This window comes from Protopterus annectens, chromosome 3.part1, assembly GCF_019279795.1.
Source record: "Protopterus annectens isolate FY-2018-M chromosome 3.part1, PAN1.0, whole genome shotgun sequence".
In the NCBI taxonomy this organism is placed as follows: Eukaryota; Metazoa; Chordata; order Ceratodontiformes; family Protopteridae; genus Protopterus; species Protopterus annectens.
In genome coordinates this window covers 705,345,491-705,370,836 of record NC_056732.1, presented here as the reverse complement: position 1 = coordinate 705,370,836, position 25,346 = coordinate 705,345,491, and the positions used below count along the sequence as shown (strand labels likewise).

The 25,346-nt window shown below is 40.7% G+C and overlaps 1 protein-coding gene across 1 annotated transcript in view; it reads right to left on the bottom strand.

Moving 5' to 3' along the window:
- EXT1 (exostosin glycosyltransferase 1) overlaps window positions 1–25,346 on the bottom strand; it is a 1,160,063-nt gene that overhangs the window by 319,659 nt on the left and 815,058 nt on the right. Inside the window, exon 3 of the mRNA XM_044067060.1 lies at window positions 11,432–11,539. Within this exon, the coding sequence (XP_043922995.1) occupies window positions 11,432–11,539 (108 nt within the window). The remainder of the gene's footprint in view (window positions 1–11,431; window positions 11,540–25,346) is intronic.

Below are 25,346 nucleotides of genomic sequence, written 5' to 3'. Positions count from 1 at the left end.
CCATATTTATATGGACATGATAAAATGAAGCACTTGGGAGCATGGATTAAAAATGATTCTGGTGTGACAGTGGGCGTATGGATTAAAAAGGATTCTGGTGTGACAGCTAAGGATATGTGGAAGAGACTAAACAAAAGATAATACAAAAAACTAGAAATTGGAAGCTCTTGTTGTATGGACATGGACAGCAAGATACAAGTAGTTAAAATGTTTTTAGTCCCTTTAGTTTTATACACAGGTCAGGCATATTTTTGATCAACCAGAGGAGAAATTGTAAAAAGCAATTAATAAAGAGCTGAAGGATTTTATCTGGAAAGCGAAGACTGCAAGAGTCATGTGGGATAAGATGACTTTTTCAATTGAACAAGGCAGTTTGGGATTACTTGATTTGAAGGGGTATTTCAGAGTTACACAGTTAAGCATCCTATACATACCACAAGCAGAAAACTATAATTCAAAGTAGAAAGGAATGATTATGAAACAGAGGGACAGCTCAAGAAACAAGGAGAGACTGGGATTTTGGATGCAGATCATAAAGGAAAAGAATAACCATGCAGACTATTATATTCATAAAGGAGCAGAAAGTATTATAAGAACTAAGCCAACACAGGAACGGAAAAAGGAGATTCTGCCGATGGGGATGACTGCAATTAGGGATATAGGCAACAGGGGGCTGCAATTGATTGGAGAAAACTGGTAGAAGAACCAAGGAATTGGGAGCAAATAATTAGAGAGGAAAAGGTAATAGAATGGGAGCAGGCCAAGAATTTATTTGGACTACAAGATAGAAATTGTTTCCTTATCAAGGATTGATATCAGAGTACAGGCAAACAGAAAGAAATGGGGGATCCTAAGTGAAAGACCAGCTCTGGTAGAGTTTTTAGTAGAATCTAGAACAGAAGCTGCTGTTAAAATGGAATAATTAATAGATTATATAAAACACTGTATGATAACTATAAGAATCAATCATAAAAGGTTAGAAAGGATTACGAAGACAGATTGGATAAGCAATTCACAAAGAAGCAATGGGGGATATATGTATGTTTCTCAAATATGCAAAAAAGTCTAGCAGATTTAGGATCTTTGGTTGGAAGTGTTGACATAGGTATTTTTATACCCCAAGTAGGCTCCAAAGAATTTTCCCTCAGGTAAAGAACAAATGTTGGAGGTGTGATGGGGTACAGAGAGGTAACTGGGAACATATTTTCTGGGAGTATAATGAGGTGGCAGACTTTAAAGATTCCCTGCAGAATGCTCTGTCAGAGATACTGGCTGAGTAGATTGCTGTAACTAAGGAAAAATGTTTTTGAGCTATGAAACAGGATCGGAATTGTCTAGACATAAAAAGGGCCTTGCTGAGTCTAACTTTGGTGGCTGCCAAAAAAAGCCATTACTAGAAAATGGAAATCAAAGTCTAAATCAACTTTACTTGAAGTGCAGAATATAGTAACAGAGATAACACAACTGTAATTGGGATCTTAAGAAAAGGGTAGAAGAAGCAAACTACAGAGGAAAAAAATGGGAATTGTGGGAACAATACATGCAGAGGAAGAACAAGGTTTAAAAGAAGGGATGATCTGAATGAGCTATGTAATGTTTGACCGACAATGACTGGCTAGACTATAAGTGATGTATAATGTTTGCAACTAAAATGACGTCAATATAGTTTGTTTTTACTTATATAAATATATGATTGCCTGTGTCATACGTGATAATTTAATAAAGACGTTTCTTGTTTTAAAAAAAAAAAAAAATCTAAAACTATATAACTAAGCTGTATATAAACTAGGGACAATCCACTATTTGTGTCTTTCGGCTTTTCCTGGTTAGGGGACGCCACCGCGGAACTCTGGTCTGCTAATGATTGGTAGTTGATTTTTGTGTGCCGAGTTACCAGCCCTGATGCACAACCTTCCACGAAGGTGCGCCCATTCACGCATGTCTCAGTGCAGAAGATGCTCTAGCTGAGAATCGAACCGGACAGCGTCATACTGTGAGGCGACAGCGCTACCGCAGCACCACCACCGCGGGTAGGGACAATCCACTATAATCTCCTATTTACCACTAAATAAACTCGCACTAGAAAAAACAGCCAAAAACAAAAAACTACCTAAACCCCTTTCAACAGACAACTTACGCAATTACAGCAGGCAGCCCACTGAAGTGCATGAGAGACCCTCATATAAAACCTTTAATGTAATGAGTGTAATGAGTTGGCAGACTTTAAAAATTCCATGCAGACTACTCTATCAGAAATACGGGGTGAGCAAATTGGTGTTACTAAGGAAATGCTTTTTTGAGCTATGATACAGAATCGGAATTGCCTAGTCATAGTATGGCCTTGCTGAGTAGAATTATGGTGGCTGCCAAAAAAGCAATTACTAAAAATGGAAATCAAAGTCTAAATCAACCATACTAGTAGAAGTAAATATTGTATGAGAAATAAAACACCTGGAAATGGAATCTTTAGAAAGAGTAGGAGCAAATGAAATAGAAAAAAATGGGAATTATGGGAATAATACATGCACAATAATATTTTGGGGGGGATTAATAATGTTTAAAAGAAAACAGAATCTGAATGAGCTGCTTAGTGTTTGACTGCTAATGACTGGACAAACTATAAGAGATGTATAATGTTTGCAACTAAAAATATGTCACTACGGTTTGTTTTCATTTATTTAAATGTATGATTGCCCATGTCATAAGTAATAATTTAATAAAGATGCTTGTTAAAAAACACTGCAAGGGATACTTCCTATTATCTTTCCTTAATCTACATAAGTTCATTAATACCACTGTTACCGTTTCATTTTGAACAGAAATTTTTTTGTTTTTCAAATTCCACCTGTCACTTGCGCCTGCTGACCATCTAAGCCTTACTGCTTGATTCAGCTTATTCTCCATGCCTCCCCCCATTACCACAGAAAGATCTGGTCATATGGATGTTGTGCAGGTAGTCCAAATGGTATTTCCTCTTTTCTAGCATAACCCTTTCTCCTCCATTGTGGCTCACATGCACACTCTGAGATGACAGGATCTGTCATACCTTCCTCTCTAAGTATAACTAAAGGCCATCAAGGAAGTGTAGCTTGGCAAAGCAAAGCACACACTATCTTACCATACACTTCATGTCATGCACCTGTCTCCCCCCTGAAGGTTATAGTAATACAGTAGGCTGGACTGCTGTCCTTTTTACAGGCTGGGCCAATCACTTCTAATTATCCTTGTTGGCTCTTCCATCACAACCAGGTTGCTAGTCAGTCCAGCATTATCTGGGGCACAGCTGGGGGTTTTACTTCATTGGGTCACACATCCAGATCTGGCAGTAGGGATCTGTCAGAAGGGAAGTAGGCAGCAGTGTGAACTTGACCAGCTTGGGACACTGACCACAACACTGATTCATGAAACCTGTAAAAAGTTATTATACAAAAGCCTGCTCTGAAATACAACAGAAAGGATGACAAGGCGGGGCAAACAGATGGCATGAATGATTTAATCCAAGTACGTGTAGCAATGCATGATGACATTTATGTCAGATGTATTAAGTTTTAAAAGTTTTGGATGTTTATTTAAAAGAAGGCAGGCTGATAGATCAGTAAGCTGTAGAGATGCACAGTAAAAGGGACCGTTTTATGAAATCCACGTGTGCTGGTACTGGTACATGGGTCTACATTATACTGCTGACTTTATGAATTGTCAAACTGCATACGGCCGAGACCATATGAGCGATGTTCAGCAACACTGAAAAGTCAAAAAATGTCTCTCCTGCACCCCCACACCCTGCAAATTAAACACACACACACACACACACACACACACACACACACACACACACACACACACACACACACACACACACACACACACACACACACACACACACACAAACTCCAAGATCACATTACAGTGTGGAAAGGGTAAATTCCCTGATTGCCACTGTACTACAAGCTCCATAGGAAGCACTGCATTTTTGAAAAGTCGGCCATATGGTCTCCACCATAAAAAGTTGTGACTTTCTGAAAAGTCCATCTGCTGAAGGGGAACCCTGGTACACATAGCTGCTGATTGCCATGCTGAGATTATACAGTTGGAAAACATGTCTGGTTAGCCAGTAGTATTCAGAGAAACATTTCTACACTACTGAGAAATGTGGAATGGTAGCTATAAACTGAAGGTACACAAACCAGTATCATGTGGAAGATGAGAATGTAACACCAGCACAACTAAGAATGACAGCCGCTGGGATAACAATGAAAAGAACAGAAAAGACAGAAGATGAGGCATGTCTGGCAGAAAAAGGGGAAGCCTGAAATGGGACACAAGTTAGTTCCATTTGACAGACTATGTTAAGTAGCTGGAACAGGCTTCTAAATCGGCGACTGGAATGCAGACCTGCAAATGCATTTAAGACAGGTTAGCAGACAAGAGCTGAAGAGAGAAGCAAAGAATCTGTTGCATCTAACACACAGACGAGCTAGACAGGTGAAACACTTTTTATTAATGGCCTTATCCCGCATGAGAAACTTTAGCACCATCTCGCACAAAGCTATTCTGGTTTGAGTAACTATTAACTGTGTCAGGTCTTGCATTTTAAAACACACAGTCCCTAGTTCAAACAGTATAGTATAACATTAAACATGCACTAGATACAGTATGGTGTGTATAATGTTTTGTTTAATGTATATATAGTGTAACATTTCAAGTTGCTGATAATTGCTCCATATTTCAGAAATACAGAGGCATGATGGAAAAATTACCATTGCTAACACCGTACTGTGACCGCCTGGCTAGGTCACACACTGAATGAGTAACAGAATATGGCAAACAAATACCACTTGTTTTTCCATAAAACCAGTTTCTCAAAACAAAAAAAAGCTGCAAATAAACCTCAATTAAATGGGCAAATAATGTCATAACATATACAGCTAAAACGCTAAAAGAAAAAAGCATATGAAAAACAGAAATACACAGAAATATTTAAGAAAGGTGTGGCAAATCAAGCACCAATTGAATCCTTCCACCACCCACATACAAAAAGAAACAAAAAAAAAAAGATAAAAAATTGCGATTAAACAAATAGTAAATAAAAGCTTGGGAACTTCAGGTCTTTCCAAAAACATCAAAAGAAGTTAAGGCACAAATTTGAATTGCTCCCTTCTCCAATCACCACCCTAAATCAAAACCAAAACCAAAACGTAGAAAGGCTGATGAGAATATTAGTAGTATGGCATCATACCAAGTCTGTGACAAATGTCGGATGGGAATTCATCAATAATATACACATATATGTACCAAGTCGGACTCCAAGAACCAGTAACCCAGGCAATTAATGTGATATCTTAGCTTCTGCTTGTCAGCAGCAATTATGACTCGCGATCATCTATCACACTTCAAATTGGTATCATAGTGATATGGATAGCACACTGTCAGTAAGAGAAGTTTCACAGCTGGTTAAAGTCAGTAATACCAGACAAAGTGCACACACTAAGCTGGTCACCAAGCCAGCCCAACACAGACTTATAAAGTGAGTTCTACTGGACTGCAAAACAGAAAAAAAAATGCACAGACAAGCCTGCATGTATTTCTGTAACACTGCAGTCAGACAGTTCAGTACAATCTGGAACTCCTGGGGGAGAAACTGCACTTCACTTTTGAAATGAAAGGCATGAATGCTCACCCAAACAAAGGACACAAACATTGGCAGCAATGCTGAAATTACTTTCCTTATCACAGGGCAGCTTAATCTATAACCACCAGATGCTAAACTTTATTTGGTGACTGATGATTTACTCTCAAGACAAGACAACCAAGGCTCTCTCTGCTGTTTCTAATGAAAATGTTGGCATTTTCAAAATATTTTAATTAAAACTGTCTCAGTATGAGGTAACTGGGGGAACCAATTTTCATTTTTTTGTTTTTTGCCAATATCATTAAGCAGAGTTTCACACAAAACGACTTCAGGTTAATAGCAGAAAAACTGGAAGGTGCTCTCCTGGTACTGTGTTAGCCACGTCTTATAGGCTATGTGCAAATAAATTGTGCAAGCAGATTCCAGGACAGGAAATGAGAAAGTATAACAGAGCAGAGCAACCATTTCCCAAGGCAGCCATTCAGGCTCAAAGCCAGGCCTTTAACAACATAGTTAATGATGCAGCAGTTAACACTGCAGCACAGATCAGCTGCATGGAAGCCAAAGACAAAGTGCAAAGAGAAAAAGAAAAAGGTCACCATTAACTGTAAAAGACACTGTATATACATACACACACACACACACACACACACACACACACACACACGTTTCTCTATCTCCTTTATTGGTTCTGGCTGCATTTGCTTAGTACATACTAAATCTGCACCACCTCTACTCCATTGTGTGTGACACTGACCAGAGTCAGAGATATGGAAAATTACTACATGTATACCAAAGTGCAAAATGCAAGCACATTGTCATATCATGGATATAGGATCTACGCCAGGTCTGCCTAATTCAAACCTGCATAACACTAAAGGATTTCTTTATATAGGCAGGAAATGTCAAGAAAACAATCATACATATACATTTCAAATGCTAGCTTTTTGATGCAGTGGGCTGAACCCTTGCTTATGATCCAGACAAGCTGTGTTCTAGGCAGTGATGGTCTTGGCCTGGGACAATGGTAATAAGTGGTCTTCACTGGCCTGCTGTTTTCAGGAGACATGCATACAGCTTGTTCTGCTGAAAGACTAACACCTGACAAAAGGCAGGTATCATAACAGGAAAGGTGTAGCACAAATGGATGCTAATGCACTTATCCAACTGTACTTTGCCTGAATTTGTGTACAGTGCGCTATCAAACAGTATTCTGCTACACTGTCACTGCCAGGCAACAGTACAGGTTACTGGCATCAGATCCAAAGTCAAAACATCACAGATGAGTCGGCTCTGTGACACAGAGGTAGGGAGACATGAACACAACCCAGGCTAACTGGGGAGCAGGAAAGGCAGTGGTATTTTAACAGCTCACCTGAGAATTATCTTCTATATCTTCCCGTCAGTCTCCACTGAGTTGGTTAGGGGCTTAGAACATCAATGGTCACTATTACAAACCTCCTCCTGTGAGAAGGAGAGCCAGCAGTACCTGCATATCCTTTCCTATCTTGCTGGACATATTGTATGTACATTTCATTCTCACACCTGGGAACTCATGTCACCACAGCTTTAACAAAGTTAAGACACAAACACAAACTGGATCCGTACTACCAAAGGAAGAAACACCACAGTGTATCCAACTGCCCAAATAAATCCTGCAAGCACGATGAAATAACATACTGTTTATTACAAAAAACAAAAAATTACATAAAAGCGCTTTTCGTCAGGCCACATAGCCCAGCTTCTTCAGATAATTATACAACATAGGACATAAACTATATAGGAAGTGAAAAGGAAGTGTCATCTGGTTCCTGAATCAGCAGGAATCAGTTGCTCTTAAAGTGGCAACCACCTTCATTTATTACCTAAAATATATAGCTTAAACAGCTCTCATCTATGCATTGTTTTAAACAATATTTTAAAATAATACACAAATAGTGTAAAAAGATCTAAAACCAATAATTATCTATTATGAAATATTAATGCAGTTAAAGTTAAACATATATGTATGTATTTATATTTTTATTTTTATACTCCAGTATAATAAACCTTAAAAGCATGTGGATAAAAACATGTAAATAAAAAACAGCAAAACCTGACTTAAGAAGCTGAAAGTCAAATACACTAAGACAATAGTATGCATAGACCATTTTAAACACAGCATAATAGTCAACTCTTAACCAAACATTTAAGTTGTAGTATACACTTAATTGAATACATTTTGTTAATGCCCGGAGGGTAACATGCAAAGGTACGTAATTGCCAGCTCAATTCTAATTTGTCTAAGAGCAAGGAAAGAGGCCCTCCTCTAGGGTCATAGGGAATACAATCTACAGCCCTAAAAGTAAAACCATGGGTGGGTGCTTTCATAATGTGCCTGGCCGATGTGTTCTCTGATTTGTTAGCCTAATAGCATATGTGTTTTCATAAACCCTGTCCCTAAGTTTTTCCATTATAGAAGGCAGGACAGGTATGACACTTAGCCAGGTATACCACTCCCTTGGAGTTACAATCAAATTTGTACTTAGTATTGTATTAAAAACCTCTTATACTAAATTTTGTTCCCTGCTCCATATACTTACAATAGGGGCATGACAAACACTTATTCATACCTGCATGGTTAAGTGTAGCAGAGTTTGAGTACCGAGTTTCCACTAGGTTCTTTAAGTTTTTTCCTTTTCTATAAACTATTTTAGGGAAGTCAGTAGGGCCTCTTGGTAAATGTATGTCCATGTTTATCAAGTCCCAATTTTTCCTTAGAATATTTATAAAACCATAACTGTCTATACAATACGTAATAAGCCTGTTTTCATTTTCATTTAGTGTCCCATCCTGTAATGTACAACTATTTGTTTCTAAACTCTGGTTACTTGATAATATTGCTTTGTAAAAGCCCACTTCTCTTTTATTTTTCACTTCCTGACAAATTTTGAATTTGAAGTCACCACAGCTTTAACTAAGTTCCCATAGGTTTTGCCAATGGATTTTTTAAAGCATCTGGTAACAAGCAAAGTAATTTTAAGTTACACGATTTCTGCAAAATGAAAGCTTACCTGTCAAAAAGTTAAAGAAGACCTTAGAGCCCATGTCAGAATTTGAATAGCAGCACAGGCATTTGCCAGTGCAAGCAGGGAAGATGCGGGGGGGCAGTATTTGAGACACATGCCCGCTGGTTGATTTTTCTGGAGGAAACTGAGGCAACAACTGCACAGTGCTAGCAGTAGGACAGCAGGACAGTCCTGCAGAAGTAAGGGGTCGTACAGCACTGGTACGCACTGCACATCCACCTATCCTGAGTTGTCTCTAGTGATGCATAAAAGACGGAGGAGGGAAGATAAAAAAAAAAAAAAAAACATCCCTGACGGCTGTCTGAATGATGGCGCCCCCTCAGTACACTCCTACCCTTGGTGATGCAGAAACAAATGGGTCACTGACAAAGGAAGGGCTGATTATCAGCGGACAGTGGGGAAAAAGTACAAAAACTAAGTAACTATGAAGAGAAGTATTAGAGCTTTGAGGAGCATCAGTCATTTTGCTCCAGTTTCAAGATCTATGGAGTTTTACAGTATTTCATTTATTTGTTTACATTTGTTTATCAGGGTAGTACCCTGACCTCAATGGACTATCTGCAGGCACAGCTCAGTTAAATGACATCACAGAAAAAATGAACAAAACATATTTGCAGATACAAGGATATGCTTAATATATAATGTACACACACACACACACACACACACACACACACACACACACACATTTACAAATGCAGGAGTATGCTACAACATTTAGTTCAACAAGCAGTTAATGTCAAAACATGAATGGAAAAATTTAATTATGCTTAGTAGACCTTTATGGATAAGATGTAGCCATAACAACTGAAATGGGTTATGCAACAGGGATAGCAGCATATCTTTATACAGACAGGCATGAATGCATTACAAGAGGCGAATGAGAATAGTTGCAAGAAAGAGTCTGCATTAGAAGCAACCACAAACAGGATAAATATAGCAAGAAGGCACATGTACTTAAGTTTTATCTCTTGGCTTTCAAATGTGTCAGACATCTTAAACATGTCTAAGCTCACGTGCACAATGGCCCTAATCAGAAAACTAGCTCCACAGTTCAGAACAGCAAAAGCTGCAACTAAGAAAATCTGCTCCATCTCCATCCAAGACCACCACATACAACTGCCTTTTTCACAAAGCTGCAGCTCTTCAACAAAGTCATCAGACTACCAGCACATGGCCTTTGTGCATAAGGAAGTGCAGCTTACATAATACATTTAAATTGGGAAAATGAAATGCTAGCATGAAACAAAGTAATACATTACAAACTTCGGTACTTGCGTATTATCGCAACCAGATTTCCAACCTGGCATAATTTGTTATGTTTAGCTGAAAATATGTATCTTAACCTTAAAAGGGGTGTGCAAACTACTACATTTTAGTGTGTTACATTATGTATGAGGCAGGAAGAGGAATAACGGACATTTTTTGTATTACAGGGCAGTGTAGGTTTCCGACGCAACTTACTTTAACATAAAATAAACGTGACTGCTGCTTCAGACTCAGCATTATCCAATGTCATTTTTGTTGAATTTCTTAATGTATAACAATTTTTGATGAGCTTTAGTCATGTAACTGTGACTATTGGGTTGATCCTGTTGCTAATAAAGCCTTTCACTGGACTTTGTAAGATGCATAGAATTCCAACTCATGTTTTACAAACTGTTGGTTTGTCAACTTTTTTACCATCTGTTGGAGTCTTTACAGTAAGGGATGTGTCATGGATTTATTTTTTGGTTTTTATTAGTCGACAGTGAGATTCAGTATTTTAGAATTGTATTTTGATACTGTGATATTCTAATTTATGACATTTCTCCTTGTAGTTGTATTCATTGAATGTACTCTATATTGCTTACAGTTTTAATTTACTAAATAGCAGTTCTTACCTGTAATATTAGTTTTACTTCTTCAGTTTTATACATACTTTTTTGTCTTAAAAGTTTAGGTTACAAGCTGTACAATACAGATTTAGAAAAATGCAAAAGAATAAACAGATCCTTCTTCACAGGACTCAGAAGCCGCAGGCATTTTTCATTACGTTGGGTCACGAAAGGACGCTACCCAGGAATAGGAATTGTGCCGTTATTCCTCTTCCAATATCATAAACAATGTGACAACAGTACTTACGAGTTTACATACCCCTTTCCAGGTTAACATACATTGTTTCGCGAAAACAATAGCAATTATACCAGGTTAGGAATTTGGTTGCGATAATAAAGTACCCAAACTTCACCCCTCCACCCAGAGATCAGGCGCAGAGTTAGAACGATCAGGAACTTGTTCATGATCACACAGCAATGGTGGTGAAATTCAAATTTGACTTTCTGGATTCAAAGTTGCCACAACAACCACAAGATGAAATGTTTGAAATGGAAGGCCAAATAGCAACTTCACTACTGTTCCTAAATGACTAAATCATCTGCTGTTATAAATGTCAGATGCTTTTTGTTTTTTTTTTAAAACCTTAGTCTTCCATTCTAACTCAAAAGGTCCCGAGACTCCTAAGCTTGGACAATAAAGGTGAGCAGTAAGACTGGTGTTAATCACTTAGAGTTTAGTGAAGGATCATTCTTCTTCCTTTTGCTTATAGCCTGGCTGGGGAATCCAACAAGGAAGCATAAGTTTCCAACAAACTGCTAAGTAAGAAGAAAGGAACTACACAACTGAATAATTTTTGCTCCTTATAACTATAAATAAATTAAGAAGTAATGCTGAAAGGTTTAAAATTTCCCCTTACTTGCAGTAACAGCCTTTCATCCCCGATGACAGCAGCCTGGTTCCAGTCAATGACCTCTGAGAATGGCAGCTCCCAGCCATTACTTAACATCACTGGGATACAACCAGCCTGCAGACAGACAAAAAACAAACAATTATCACACATTCATTTCATAATTATTTTGTTAACAAGCCAGAAACTTAATAATGCTAATGCTGAGTGCCAAAAGACACCTGTCACAATAAATTTCACAATTTTGTTAACAAGTCAAAAATGTAGTCACCAAGACTGACTGCCAAAAGGCACTTGTGACAGTTACAGTAAGAGGTGCCAAAGGACAGTAACAACTTCCATGCTGGATGAGCAGAATGCAACTTGCTTGAATCAAAGGACAGTTTTTCCAAATTAATTTTGATCTGCAAAAGCACTACACAAAACACTGCTTCTGATGTAAATTATATAAAAAGTATTCAAGATTTTGTCACAAAAGTGCACTTAATTTCTCAAACCATGTCTTTCAGTAAAACTAGACAAAGCTGATGTAGCGTTTCCCTCTATAGTATAGCTGCCTTTTGAAAGCTCCATGGAAGTAACCACATACATGCTTCATGCCGGGCAGAACTGTAGTACTGAATGACCTGCATCATTTACACAATATGTTTGTCACCAAATAGTTTATAGTGGACAGCATGCTGCACTGAGAAAGTACAGTTGTGTACACTTACATTAATGTAGACGTTCGAGTGTATTCACTGTTGCAGTCATTACATTTGGGTTATCTGCCTTCAGGTAGCCCTCAGCCGGCCTGAATATCAAAGTCCTGGATCCCTGCGTCGGATGCTGTCTCTTCTTCCATGATGTCAGGTCGTCAGGGGTATAAAGCATGCAGCCGATGCCATTACATCAGTTTTTCTTGCTCCAGATGTCAGGTGCCCCCATAATGGGAAGCAATTATATGTTAGGTTACACCGCCAACAAAAAGCAAATACATCAGAAAGCTGAAATACACTAAACAAGAAGAAAGGTATAGCCAAGAGAAGTCAGGGGGCTGGAGGGAGGGTAACCAGGACTACAACAGTGAATACACTCGAACATCTACATTTATGGTAAGTGTACACAAACTACAGCTGTGTACACTTACCATAAATGTAGATGTTTGAGTGTACTCACTGTTGCAGTCATTACATTTGGGTAATCTGCTAGCAGGTTGCCCTCAGTCAGCCTGATTAACAAAGTCTTGGGTCCAGCATCGGTTGCTATCCCTTCTTTCAGGTCGTCAAGGGTATAAAACATGCAGCCGACACCATTACATCAGTTTTTCTTGCCCCAGATGATTATATATATATATATTTTTTTTTTTTTTTTTTTTTTTTCAGGTGTCCCCCAAATGGGGAGCTATATATATATATATTTTTTTTTTTTTTTAAAAAAACACAAAAAATATACCTCAAAACAAAAGCAAATACACCAAAAAGGCTTTTAAGCATAGTAAAAGAAAGGAGAGGTATAGTAAGAGAAAAACAGGGGGCTGGAGGGAGGGTAACCAGGATTGCAAAAGTGAATACACTCGAACATCTACATTTATGGTAAGTATACACAACTGTACTATGTTCTTCGTGTTTCACTGTTGCAGTCATTACATTTGGGTAGATTCCCAAAGCTATGGCTGGGAGGATGGATTTATACAGCATTTGGAACAGCTATAAGGCCCTGCAGGACAGCAGTGGCAAAGCCAGCTCTGGATTTAGAGAAGAAAGGTAAACGGTAATGTTTGGTGAACGTATGAACTGAGCTCCAGGTAGCAGCTTCTAGAATGTCTCTGGTAATAACACCTCTGAGAAAGGCTGTAGAAGTAGATGCAGACCTGGTGGAATGAGATCTGATCCCCTGGGGGATAGTTTTACCATGGTGCATATAGCAGAAATGAATACAATGGCTCATCCATTTGGAAATAGTCTACTTTGAAATAGCCTTTCCCTCTGCCCCTGCAGCAAATGCCACCAGTAGTCGGTCAGATTTTCTTAGAGATTTTGTCCTGTTTAAGTAAAATCTAAGTTGTCTGTGTACATCCAATGAATGCAGAATCTGCTCCCCCTTGTTCTGTGGATTGGGAAAGAAAGTTGGCAAATGAATGGTCTGATTAAGAGCCACACTGGATACCACCTTAGGCATGAAGGATGGACTGGTCCTGAGAGACACCCCGTCCGCATGAAAAATAATGAAAGGCTCCACTGCCATAAGAGCCTGTAATTCAGAAATCCTTCTAGCTGAAGTGACTGCTAAAAGGAAAGCTGTTTTCCAGGAGAGAAATTTTGGGTCTGTAGTAGCAGCTGGTTTGAAAGGAGGGAGAGTGAGTTTTTCCAATACAAAATTGAGGTCCCAGGCAGGGGTTGGAGCTCTCCTGGGTGGTCTTAAGTTTCTGGCCCCTCTGAGATACTGCTTTAGCAAAGGATGAGAGAAGAGGGGAGGTTCTGTGTTGTAATAAGCTGAAATGGCAAAGGCATGGATTTTTATGGAAGAAAAGGACAGGCCCTTGTGAAGCCTCTCAGTTAAGTACTGTAAAATCTGAGGAATATTGGGCACTGCTGTGCTTTTTCCTTGAGACTGGTTCCAGGCACAGAAACTTTTCCATTTGTCAACATAAGATTTTCTAGTACTAGGCCTTCTGGCCTCCAAAATGACATCCATCACAGGTTTGCTGAGGGATGCTAGGGGCGAATTTAGGTGATTAGCCACGCTGCAAGATTCAAAGTTTGGAGCAGAGTGTGCAGAATTTGGTTGTTCTGCTGAGGCAGTAAGTAAGGTGTCTGAGGCAGGTGCCACGGTGGAAGGTGTGACACATTGTGCAGGAGTGGGTACCAGTGTTGGCGAGGCCAGTCTGGAGCAATCAGATTAATTTTTGGTTTGTCTTGTTTGACTTTTAGTAGAACTTTGGAGAGCAGAGGCAAAGGGGGAAAAGCATAGACTGATAGGTTTTTCCAGCTGAATGATAGAGCATCCACTTTCCAGGCTTTTTTGTGATGAGTTCTTGTGCAGAATCTGTCCAACTGATAGTTCTGGGGTGAGGCAAAAAGATCTATGTCTGGACTCCCCCATTTGTGTGTCAACATGTTGAAAATCCGTGGTTCCAGTTTCTATTTGTGTGGGTCCATGAGATTTCTGCTTAGTTCGTCTGCCAGAGTATTCAGCTTTCCTGGCGGGAACTGAGCTTGTAGTTGTATTTGGTAGGTCAAGGCCGTGTTCCACAATGCCATGGCTAGTCTGCAAAGGGGGTAGGATTGTGTACCCCCCTTGCTTGTTTATGTACCACATAACTGAGGTGCTGTCTGTCTTTATCATTAATTGTTCTAGATGAAGGCCGTCCTTGGAGGCTGTCAGTACATTCTGTACAGCTAGTATCTCTTTTTGATTGATATGAAGGTGGATTTGATTTGGGCTCCATTTGCCCTGAATGCACTTCCCTGCCAGATGAGCTCCCCAAACAAAGTCTGATGAGTCTGTAGTTAGGGTTTGGACAGCAGGGTGTGGAGTGAATGGCAGTCCCCTGTTTTGGTGGCAGGCCTCTGATCACCATAGTAACTCTAGTTGCAGGCAAGGTATGATGGGAATCATTGTTTCCAGGCTGTGACAATGTTGACTCCATAAACTTTTTAAGTACCACTGAAGTTTCCTCATATGCAGTCTTGCATATGGAATTAGAAGAATGCAGGAGGCCATGAACCCCAAGGTTTGCAGAATTTGTCTTGCAGACAGCAGGGTTTTTGTAGCCACCTGTTTGAAGTAACTTATCAAATGAATTTGCTTTTTTGGTGTAAGGTAAGCCATCTGGGCAGTTGTATTCAAGCTTGCACCCAAGAATGTAATTTTTTGAGAGGGTACCAGTTGCAATTTCTTTTTGTTTATGGTGTACCCTAGACAAGTTAGAACCCTTTTTACAAACGCCAGATGCTTTAGAAGAATGTCCTTGTTTTCTGCCTGAATTAGACAATCGTCCAGGTATGGATATATTTGAATATTTCTTTGCCTGCAAAATGCAATTACTGGAGCCAGGCACTTTGTGAAGACCCTGGGCGCAGTAGATAAGCCAAAGGGCAGTGCAGAGAACTGGTAACGCAAGTAGCCTGCTTTGAAGCGGAGGTATCTTCTGCAATAGTCTCTGATTGGGATATGCAGGTAAGCCTCGTTTAAGTCTAGAGTTACCAACCAGGCATCTTTGCCTAGCATAGGAAGTAACTGTTGGAAGAGTCAGCATGTTGAATTTTGGAATGTCCAGAAATGTGTTTAGAGTAGATAAGTCCAGAATTGGACGCCATGATTTATCTTTTCTGGGTACCAGGGAAAAGTCTTGAATAGAAACCTTGTCCCTTTTCCTCTTCTGGTACTGGCTGAATAGCCCCCATGTTCATGAGGGACAGTACTTGTTGCTGGGCCTCTGCCCACTGATTTGGGGGCAGGTCTGGCCATCCGTTTGGGATTGGCAACGTGTGGAAATTAAATCTGTATCCCTGGGATACTATATTTAAAACCCATGTGTCCTGGGTTATAAGTTGCCAGTTTCTTGCATGAAGTTCCAGTTTCCCCCCCAAAGGGGTGGCTAAAAGGTAAGTGCTTGGTGAGTGTAGAAGGAAGTCATTGAGACTGTTTACCATAGGGAGGTGCCTTGCTGTTTCCAGATTTGGAGGTGGAGGCACCCCATTGTTTTGTTCTAAAAGTCCCTTGTGACTGAAACCTGGAGCCTTTGGAATGCCTGGGTTTGACTTGAGTGGCTCTCGAAGGAACTGGAAAGGACCAGTTCTTAGTAGGCCAGTGCCTACTAAACCTTGGAGGTTGCACTTGTAGGAAATATTTCACAGTTTGCATAGATTTTGCTTTATCTTCCATCTTTTTAAAAACTTCTTCAGCCTTATTACCAAAGAGACAGTCCTGTTGTAAAGGAGCATCCAACAATTTTGCTTTAACATGATCAGGCAGAGTTTGCTCTTTGAGCCTAGCATGCCTTCTTAGCACAGACCCAGTTACAGCAGCCCTGCAAGACGCCTCCAAAGAATCAAAACCACATTGCAAAGTATGTTTTCCAACCTGTTCAGCTGAATGCAATAAATCCTGTAAATCTTTATTTTCCACACAGTCAGAAATTAACATAATTTTCTGTTTAAGCAGTCCCATGATATGCTGTTGATATTTAAGCATATGAAACTGACAGTTTAAAGCCCTGACTGCCAAGGTTGCAGAAGTGTAAACCTTCTTACCCCATCTATCCAGCGCCATGGAATCTCTATCAGAAGGGGTAGGATTTTTAGCAGTAGAGGCCTTAATGCCCTTGGGACCTTGAGAAATGGTTTCAGGATCTGCAATAGGATTTTTGAAAAGGAATTTGTGGGAGTCAGGAACCCTGTAGTATCTGTCTGGCTTACAAGGAGCCGGAGGCAGAGAATCAGGAGCCATACTAGATTCTGAAAACACATCATCAACAATGTCTAGAACAGGAGGTATAGCCAAATGCCTACGCTGAGGAAGAAGAAGAAAATCCCTAAGTCTCTTTTTAGATTCAGAGAAATCCTGACTTTCCCAGTGGAAACGTTCCCTTAAGGTATGCAAAGTTTCCCCAAAAGAAAATTCCTCAGGGGGAGAAGCAGAAGGAATGGAATCTTCTGCATCAGAGTCCTCATAAGTAGGTACAGACAAATCCTGTTCATTAGAAGAGTCAGAAGAAATAGAATCCTGTTCAGAAGATTCATAATCAATGTCTTGCCTAGGCTTCTTAGAAGGAGGGGGTTGGCTACCCCTGATCAGAGTAATTAAATCTTCAGCCATTTTGATAATTTGTTTTTTAGGCATAGGGGCCTGCACATGTGGCCCAGGCATCAGTTTTTTAGACATAGATTTAGATTTTGGCCTTAGTTTTGAAGATAGCGTTGGTCTAATATACAAATCTGTAGGCCTGAAAACACCCTAAGAAGCCAGTGCCTGCACAGTGGCTCCGGACCCATCATAGGTAGAGACATCCGCAGGTTCCATAATTGAAGCATCTCGTGGCATACCGGACTCTGAATGGGTCTCAGTGGAGGCCTGTGAATCAGAAGTAGCAGGTATCAGGGGCTGCAAAAGCGCCAGAGTACTGGCAAACTGGCGACTGGCTTAGGAGAAGTGCTGTCGTCAGTTTTGGACCTCAACTGCCTGTCTGTTTTCTTTGCGTTTTTTTAGGTATTCTGGTAGTTGGATTGCTAACCGATGACATTTCTGGATAATTAAATTGTGAGCCAAAATATTTAGAAGCAAAAATATACCGAAGTTTAATAGTGCATTGATTAAATTTAGCACAAAACCGACAGCAAGGTACGTTGCGGTCAGGGCCTAGGCAAGGAATACAGTACAAATGAAAATCCTTATGAAGTATTTGCTTCCCACAAGTAATGCAATTATTAACTTTTACTGACATCGGTAAGGAGCAAGAAAAAGTTTCCCCAATGGGGTACTTAGCTTTTAGTTGAAGACTTCGGTTTTGAAACTCGAAAACAAAAATTTCAGGAGTCAGCCGACCGGCACTTGCGAACTGCTTTGGCTTCGGGCACCGCATGGCAAGAAAGACTGATGTAATGGCGTTGGCTGCATGTTTTATACCCCTGATGACCTGACGTCATGGAAGAAGGGACAGCAACCGACGCAGGACCCAAGACTTTGTTAATCAGGCCGACAGAGGGCAACCTGCCAGCACATTACCTAAATGTAATGACTGCAACAGTGAAACACGAAGAACATCTGTACTATGTTCTTCGTGTTTCACTGTTGCAGTCATTACATTTGGGTAGATTCCCAAAGCTAAGGAAGGGAGGAGGAAGTTAGAGAGCATTAGGACCAGCTATTAAGCCCTGCAAGACTGCAGTGGCAAAACCAGCTCTGGATTTAGAAAAAATAGACAAGTGGTAATGCTTGGTGAAGGTATGTACAGAACTCCAGGTAGCAGCTTCTAGGATATCCCTGGTAGGGACACCTCTGAGAAAGGCTGTAGCTGTAGAGGTAGATGCAGCCCCGGTGGAATGTGATCTTATCCCCTGTGGGGTAGGTTTTCCACGGTGCTTATAGCAGAAATGAATGCAATGGGCTATTCACTTAGAAATGGTTTGCTTTGAAATGGCCTTCCCTCTGCCCCTGCAGCAAAGGCAACTAGCAGCTGTTCAGTTTTTCTGAGAGGCTTAGTCCCATCCAAATAAAATCTAAGCTGTCTGTGCATGTCCAAAGAATGTAGTATTCGTTCTCCTTTGTTCTGTGGATTAGGAAAAAACGACTGGTCTTGAGGGACACCCTGTCTGCAGGCAAGATGACGAAGGGCTCCACTGCCATGAGAACCTGTAATTCAGACACGCTTCTTGCTGAAGTGATGGCTAGAAGGAAGGCTATTTTCCAAGAAAGGAATTTCATTTCTGCAGTTGCAGCTGGCTCAAAAGGAGGTAGAGTGAGCTTTTCCAATACAAAGTTAAGGTCCCAGGCTGCAGAAGGAGCTTTCCTGGGTGGTCTTAAATTGTTGGCCCCTCTGAGGAATTGTTTTAGCAGGGGGGGAGAGAAGAGAGGTGGCTCAGTATTATAATGCGCTGAAATTGCTGAAGCATGAATCTTAATTGATGAGAAGGAAATGCCCTTGTGGAGCGTCTCTGATAAGTATTGAATAATATGCGGTAAGCTGGGCACTGTTGTGCCCATCCCCTGCGTCTGACTCCAGAAACAGTATCTTTTCCACTTTTCAGCATAGGATATTCTAGTATTAGGCCTCCTTGCCTCCAGAATGACATATAGCACCTGCATACTGAGGGATGCTATTGGAGAGCTCAAGGAATTAGCCAGGCTGCAAGGTTCAGGGTTTGAAGTTGGGGGTGCAGAATCTGGCCCTCCTGCTTAGACAGCAGGGAAGGGGTCTGAGGCAGGTGCCAAGGTTCCAGCAGTGACATACTGCGCAAGAGGGGGTACCAGCGCTGGCGTGGCCAGTCTGGTGCAATCAGTATTGTCCTTGGTCTGTCCTGTTTGATCTTTAGCAGAACTTTCGAGAGGAGAGGCAGAGGGGGAAAGGCATAAACTGAGAGGCTTTCCCGGGTGAAGGACAGGGCATCCACTTTCCGAGCTTGACTGTGGAAAGTCCTTGTGCAGAATTTGTCCAATTGGTAGGTCTGAGGGGAGGCAAACAGGTTTATCTCTGGGTTTCCCCATTTATTTGTCAAAATGTTGAATATCTTTGGTTCCAGTTTCCACTCGTGTGGGTCCATGAGAGTTCTGCTAAGGTCATCTGCCATTGAATTTAGCTTGCCTGGCAGGAACTGAGCTTGTAGGTGCACTTGGTAGCTCAAAGCTGTGTTCCACAGAGCCATGGCTAGTCTGCAGAGAGAATACGAGTGGGTTCCCCCTTCTTGTTTATGTACCACATAACAGTTGTGTTGTCTGTGTTTACCAATAATTGTCCTGGAAGAATGTGGTCCTTGAAGGCTGTCAGGGAATTCTGTGCAGCTAACATTTCTTTTTGACTGATATGCAGGTGCATCTGACTCTGGTTCCATCTGCCCTGAATGCACTTCCCTGCCAAGTGAGCCCCCCATGAATAGTCTGATGCGTCTGTTGTTAGGGTTTGGGCAGCAAGGGGTAGAGTGAATGGGAGTCCCTTGTTGTGGTAGCAGGCCTCTGCCCACTAAAGGAACTCTGCCTTTATAAAAGGAATTATAAGAATCATTGTTTCCAGGTCCTGAGAATGTTGACACCATAGGCTTTTCAGATACCATTGTAGTTTCCTCATATTCAGTCTTGCATATTGAATTAGTAGAATGCAAGAGGCCATGAACCCCAGGGCTTGCACGATTTTCCTTGCAGATAGTTGGGTCTTTGTGGCCAGTAGATGAGATTTCTTTTTGTTTATGGTGTACCCCAGTGAGGTTAGAAGTTTCTTTACAAAAGCCAGATGATTCAGTAGCATGTCCTGGCTTTCTGCCTGAATTGGCTTTCTGACTGAATTAGACAATTGTCCAGGTATGGGTATATTTGAATATTTCTTTGCCTGCAAAATGCAATGACTGGAGCTAGGTACTTTGTGAATACCCTGGGTGCAGTAGATAAGCCAAAGGGAAGTGCAGAGAACTGACAGTGCATGTATCCTGCTCTGAAGCGCAGGTATTTCCTGCAAGATTCCCTTATTGGGATGTGCAGGTAAGCTTCCTTTAAGTCTAAGGTTGCCAACCAGGCATCTCTGCCTAGCATAGGAAGCAGCTGGTGAAGTGTTAGCATTTTGAATTTTGGGATTACCAAAAAGGTGTTTAGAATAGAGAGGTCCAGGACAGGATGCCAGGAGTGGTATTTTCTGGGTACCAGGAAAAGTCTTGAGTAAAAACCTTGTCCCCTTTCTTCTGCTGGGACAGGTTGAACAGCCCTGATACTTAGAAGAGAGAGAACCTGCTGTTGAGCCTCTGCCCACTGATTTGGGGGTAGGTCTGGCCAACCATTTGGGGTTGATAAGGTGTGGAAGTGGAATCTGTATCCTTGGGAAACTATGCTTAAAACCCATTTGTCCTGGGTAATGAGTTCCCACTTTTTTGCATGCAGGGTGATCTTTCCCCTAAGGGGGCAGGCAGTTGAGCAGGGCTTGGAAGGTTTAAGGTTAAGTCATTGTGACAGTTTTCCATAGAGGGGTGCCTTACTACTCCCAGCTTTGGAAGTGGGAGCCCCCCACTGCTTAGGCCTGTGAGTACCTTGAGACTGCAGCCTACGTGGTCTGCTGTTCCTGGGTTTGGACTGAGAAGGACCAATTCTTAGAAGGCCAATGCCTGCTAAGTCTGGGAGACTGTACCTGCAGGAAATATTTAACAGTTTGCATAGATTTAGCTTTTTCCTTCATCTTTTTAAGGACAACTTCTGCTTTGTTTCCAAACAGGTGGTCTTGGTTTAAGGGAGCATCCAGTAATTTAGCTTTAACATGATCTGGCAAATTTTGCTCCTTAACCCAAGCATGCTTTCTAAGAACAGACCTACTGACAGCAGCCCTGCTAGATGCTTCTAAAGAGTCAAAACCACATGGCAAAGTATGTTTACCAACTTGTTTAGCAGAATGAATTAAATCCTGTAATTCTTTATTTTCAGCACAGTCAGGAATCAACATCACTTTCTGTTTAAGTAGTCCCATAATATGCTGCTGATACTTTAACATATGAAACTAGCAGTTTAAGGCTCTAATGGCCAAAGTAGCAAAAGTGTGTACCTCCTTACCCCATCTGTCCAAGGCCCTGGAATCTCTACCAGAGGGGGTAGGGTTTTTGGCAGTAGTAGCCTTAATGCCTTTAGGTCATTGGGAAATGGTCTCTGGGTCAGCAGTAGGATTCTTGAAGAGGAACTTGTGAGAGTCAGGTACTCTGTAATACCTGTCAGGTTTCTTGGGAGCTGGAGGTGAAGAGTCTGGGGCCAAGCTAGACTCCAAGAAGGCATCATCTACAATGTCTAGGACAGGAGGGATAGCTAAAGCCCTGTGCTGAGGGAGGAGTAAGAATTCCCTAAGCCTCTTTTTGGAGTCAGAGTAATCCTGGCTTTCCCAGCAGAAATGCTCCCTAAGGGTGTGCAAGGTTTCACCAAAAGAAAAATCTTCTGGAGGGTAAGCAGAGGGAATGGAGTCCTCTGCATCAGAATCCTCATAGGTATTTAAGGACAAATCCTGGTAATCAAAAGAAACAGAAATTTCAGAATCCTGATCAGAAGAATCAGAAGGAAAATCAGTTCTATGTCTCTTAAGAGGGTGAAGGCTGGCTTCCCCTAATTAAAGTAATAAGGTCTTCAGCCATTCTTATCATTTGTTTTTTAGGCATATGGGCCTGACCATGCGGTTTGGACATTGGTTTTCTATGCGTGGGTTGAGTTTTAGGCCTTGAAGAAGAAGATGGCATCAGTTTGAAATGCAAGTCAGTAGGCCTGAATACACCCTCAGAAGCCGGTGCCTGCACAGCAGCTCCGACCCATCCAAGGTAGAGACATATGCAGGTTCCATGGTAGAAGAAGCATCTTGCGGCATACCAGACTCCGAATGGGTCTCAGTAGAGGTCTGCTAATCTGAAGAAGCTGGTGGTATCAGGGGCTGCGAAAGCAACTCACTGAGTACTGACAAACTGGCGACTAGCTTAACGGAAGTGGTGTCGGCAGCTTTGGACCTATGCGGTCTGTCTCTGTCTTTATCTTTACGTTTTTTCAGAATGTCGGTAGTCGGATGGCTTACCGAAGCCATTTCTGGATAGTTAAACAGAGTACCAAAATGATTTGATGCAAAAATGAACCGATGACGAATAGTTCGATGATTGAATAAGGCACAAAACCGACAGCGAGTGACGTCGTGGTCTGGGCCTAAGCAAGGAATGCAGTACGAATGAAAATCTTTATGAGGTATTTGCTTTCCAAAGGTAATACAATTGTTAACTTTACTGACATTGGTTTAGAGCAAGAAAAAGGATCCCCAACGGGGTACTTGAATTTTTTGAAGACTTCGGTTCTGAAACTTGAAAATGAAAATTTCAGGAGTCGGCCAACTGGCACTTGCGAACTGCTTCTGCTTTGGGCACCACGCGGCAAGAAAGACTGATGTAATGGTGTCGGCTGCATGTTTTATACCCCTGATGACCTGACGTCATGGAAGAGGAGACAGCATCCGACGCAGGGATCCAAGACATTCAGGCCGGCTGAGGGCTACCTGCAGGCAGATAATCCAAATGTAATGACTGCAGCAGAGAAACACGAAGATCAGGACTGTGTCTTACAGGATAAAGGATAATTGGCTAACAGTGAAAGAACTTTGGATCAGAGGTATAATGATGCAGCTGAGTAGAGAGTGAATGAAGTACTGACAAAACTAGATACTCTAAGTCTATATACAATTTCTGGTGACTACTTAACTTTCTTTGAAAGAGGAAGTCAGAAAGGTGGACCTCAGACGATTTAATAAAGGTTAATGACACCAGAGCACTAATCTAACACTATACATTGGCAACGATGAGCTGGATTTCATGGTTTAACGGTTGTGTGCTATTTTAAATTGGAGATGAACAGGAAAATAGGACTTGAGCACTATTGTCATTTTGGGAACAAAGAAAGTCATAGCAGCACAACTACCTTGGTCGCAAACCATTCCAGTTACACAATACAAATGCCAACAGCAAATGACTCACTGACAAAAAAAGTAGTAATGAAAAGTTATATAATCATCTCTGGCATTCTCAATCCTGAGAAAAAGAAATGTTCCTCAAAGGATGCAGACAAGTAGTATAACAAAAATAAAAAGGGATGCACATTCCACAGCTTTGCAGATACGTCTTGTGCTTACAATAATGTTTTTATTACATTATAAAGCTCTTTACAATGTAAAAGAATATCAATTGCTAAAATATAAAGTTAATTACACTACTAAGAATGTTGTATACTATAATATTTTAATTCTTTGACAATCACACACAGTAAAGTTAATGAGATGTCAAATTCCTGACTGCTGGTAGGTTAGACAACCGCCTAGAAACCAGAGTAAAAAGAAAGAATGGGACAAGATTTTTTTTTTTAATCTGGATACAAAAAGTAGCTTTTTGCCTATCTTCTTCAGTTAAAATCACCTCCTTGCATTCAATATGCTTATATTGTCACAGTGAATACACTGAATATTACAAAGTCAGTGCCGTGATTAAGTTACAGCAGAACAAAAATACTGTGTTGTCTTGTCTGCCTTTCAAGAGATGTATGCTTACATTGGATAAGGCTGCACACACACAATCTGTCCTGTAGTTGTGAATCAGAACAGAGTGCAATCAGCAGTCTTGGTGTCAATGACTTATCTGCAAGACCAGACGCCAAAACAAATTCAGTGATAAAAAATAAACTTCCAACAGGTGAACAAATTTCATACTAATGTTTAAACTTCCAAACTTTGTTCCAGCATAATTAAAGGTAAAAAGTAACGATTATAATAAAACATTTGAAGAGTCAAGTATGTTCGCAGCCAGCTGCAGCCGCGTCCGAACCAGAACTTCAATTGTTCCCTCAAACAGAAATGCAGCAGAAGGCAGGTTCACACATCATAAAAACTGAGCAGCAGCAAAGAAAACAGAAAAATGATGAAGATGTTTATGAATATACCTTTAACAAGGCATCATGGGAGATGCATACATTACCCCCTGAAAAATCAGAAATGACCCATAAACTCCTAATGACATACAAATCTTTAATAATGTAATCAAGCAAAACACATTTATGTAGACATGGACATAAGCCAATGTTATCATACCATAAATTAAACAGGGCTTTTGCTTCGAAATCAGTTTAATTTTCTATACTTTCTATTTATGTCCACAATAAGCAGACATACAAGTGGTGCACATGGAAGGGGTATTGTTAAGATATTTTGTATAGAAACAGATCATGTCCTTCCTGATATAATGAACAATTAAAACTTTGGCTGTCGTAGGGAAAAAAAAGGTGGGCAGACTGGAGAAATTATTAAACAGCTCTTGTGTGTGAGTGTGTGTGTGTGTGTGTGTCTATATATAGATATATATATATATATATATATATATATAGACACACACACACACACACACACACACACACACACACACACACACACACACACACAGGAGATAAGAGCTCTTAAGCTCAGTGAACTTTGGTTACAGTTCCAGATGCAATCAAAATTGTGCTTAAAAGCAATAAAACTCAAAGTTTCATATTCTTTCCTGGTTTTCAAATCCAGCTCAGTCTCTTGTAAAGTTCAAGCATGTATTTGGGTTTGTAAGCAATCTTCCTTGTATTTCTCATTTAGATTTCTATTAGTAAATCCTCCAAGTCTCCATTTCTGTTAAAATTCTCCTTCCGCAATATGAGGGAAATGTTTGTTCCAAACAAAACTTCCCTAGCACCAAGAGGCAGGTCTCTTCCAAGAAATGCT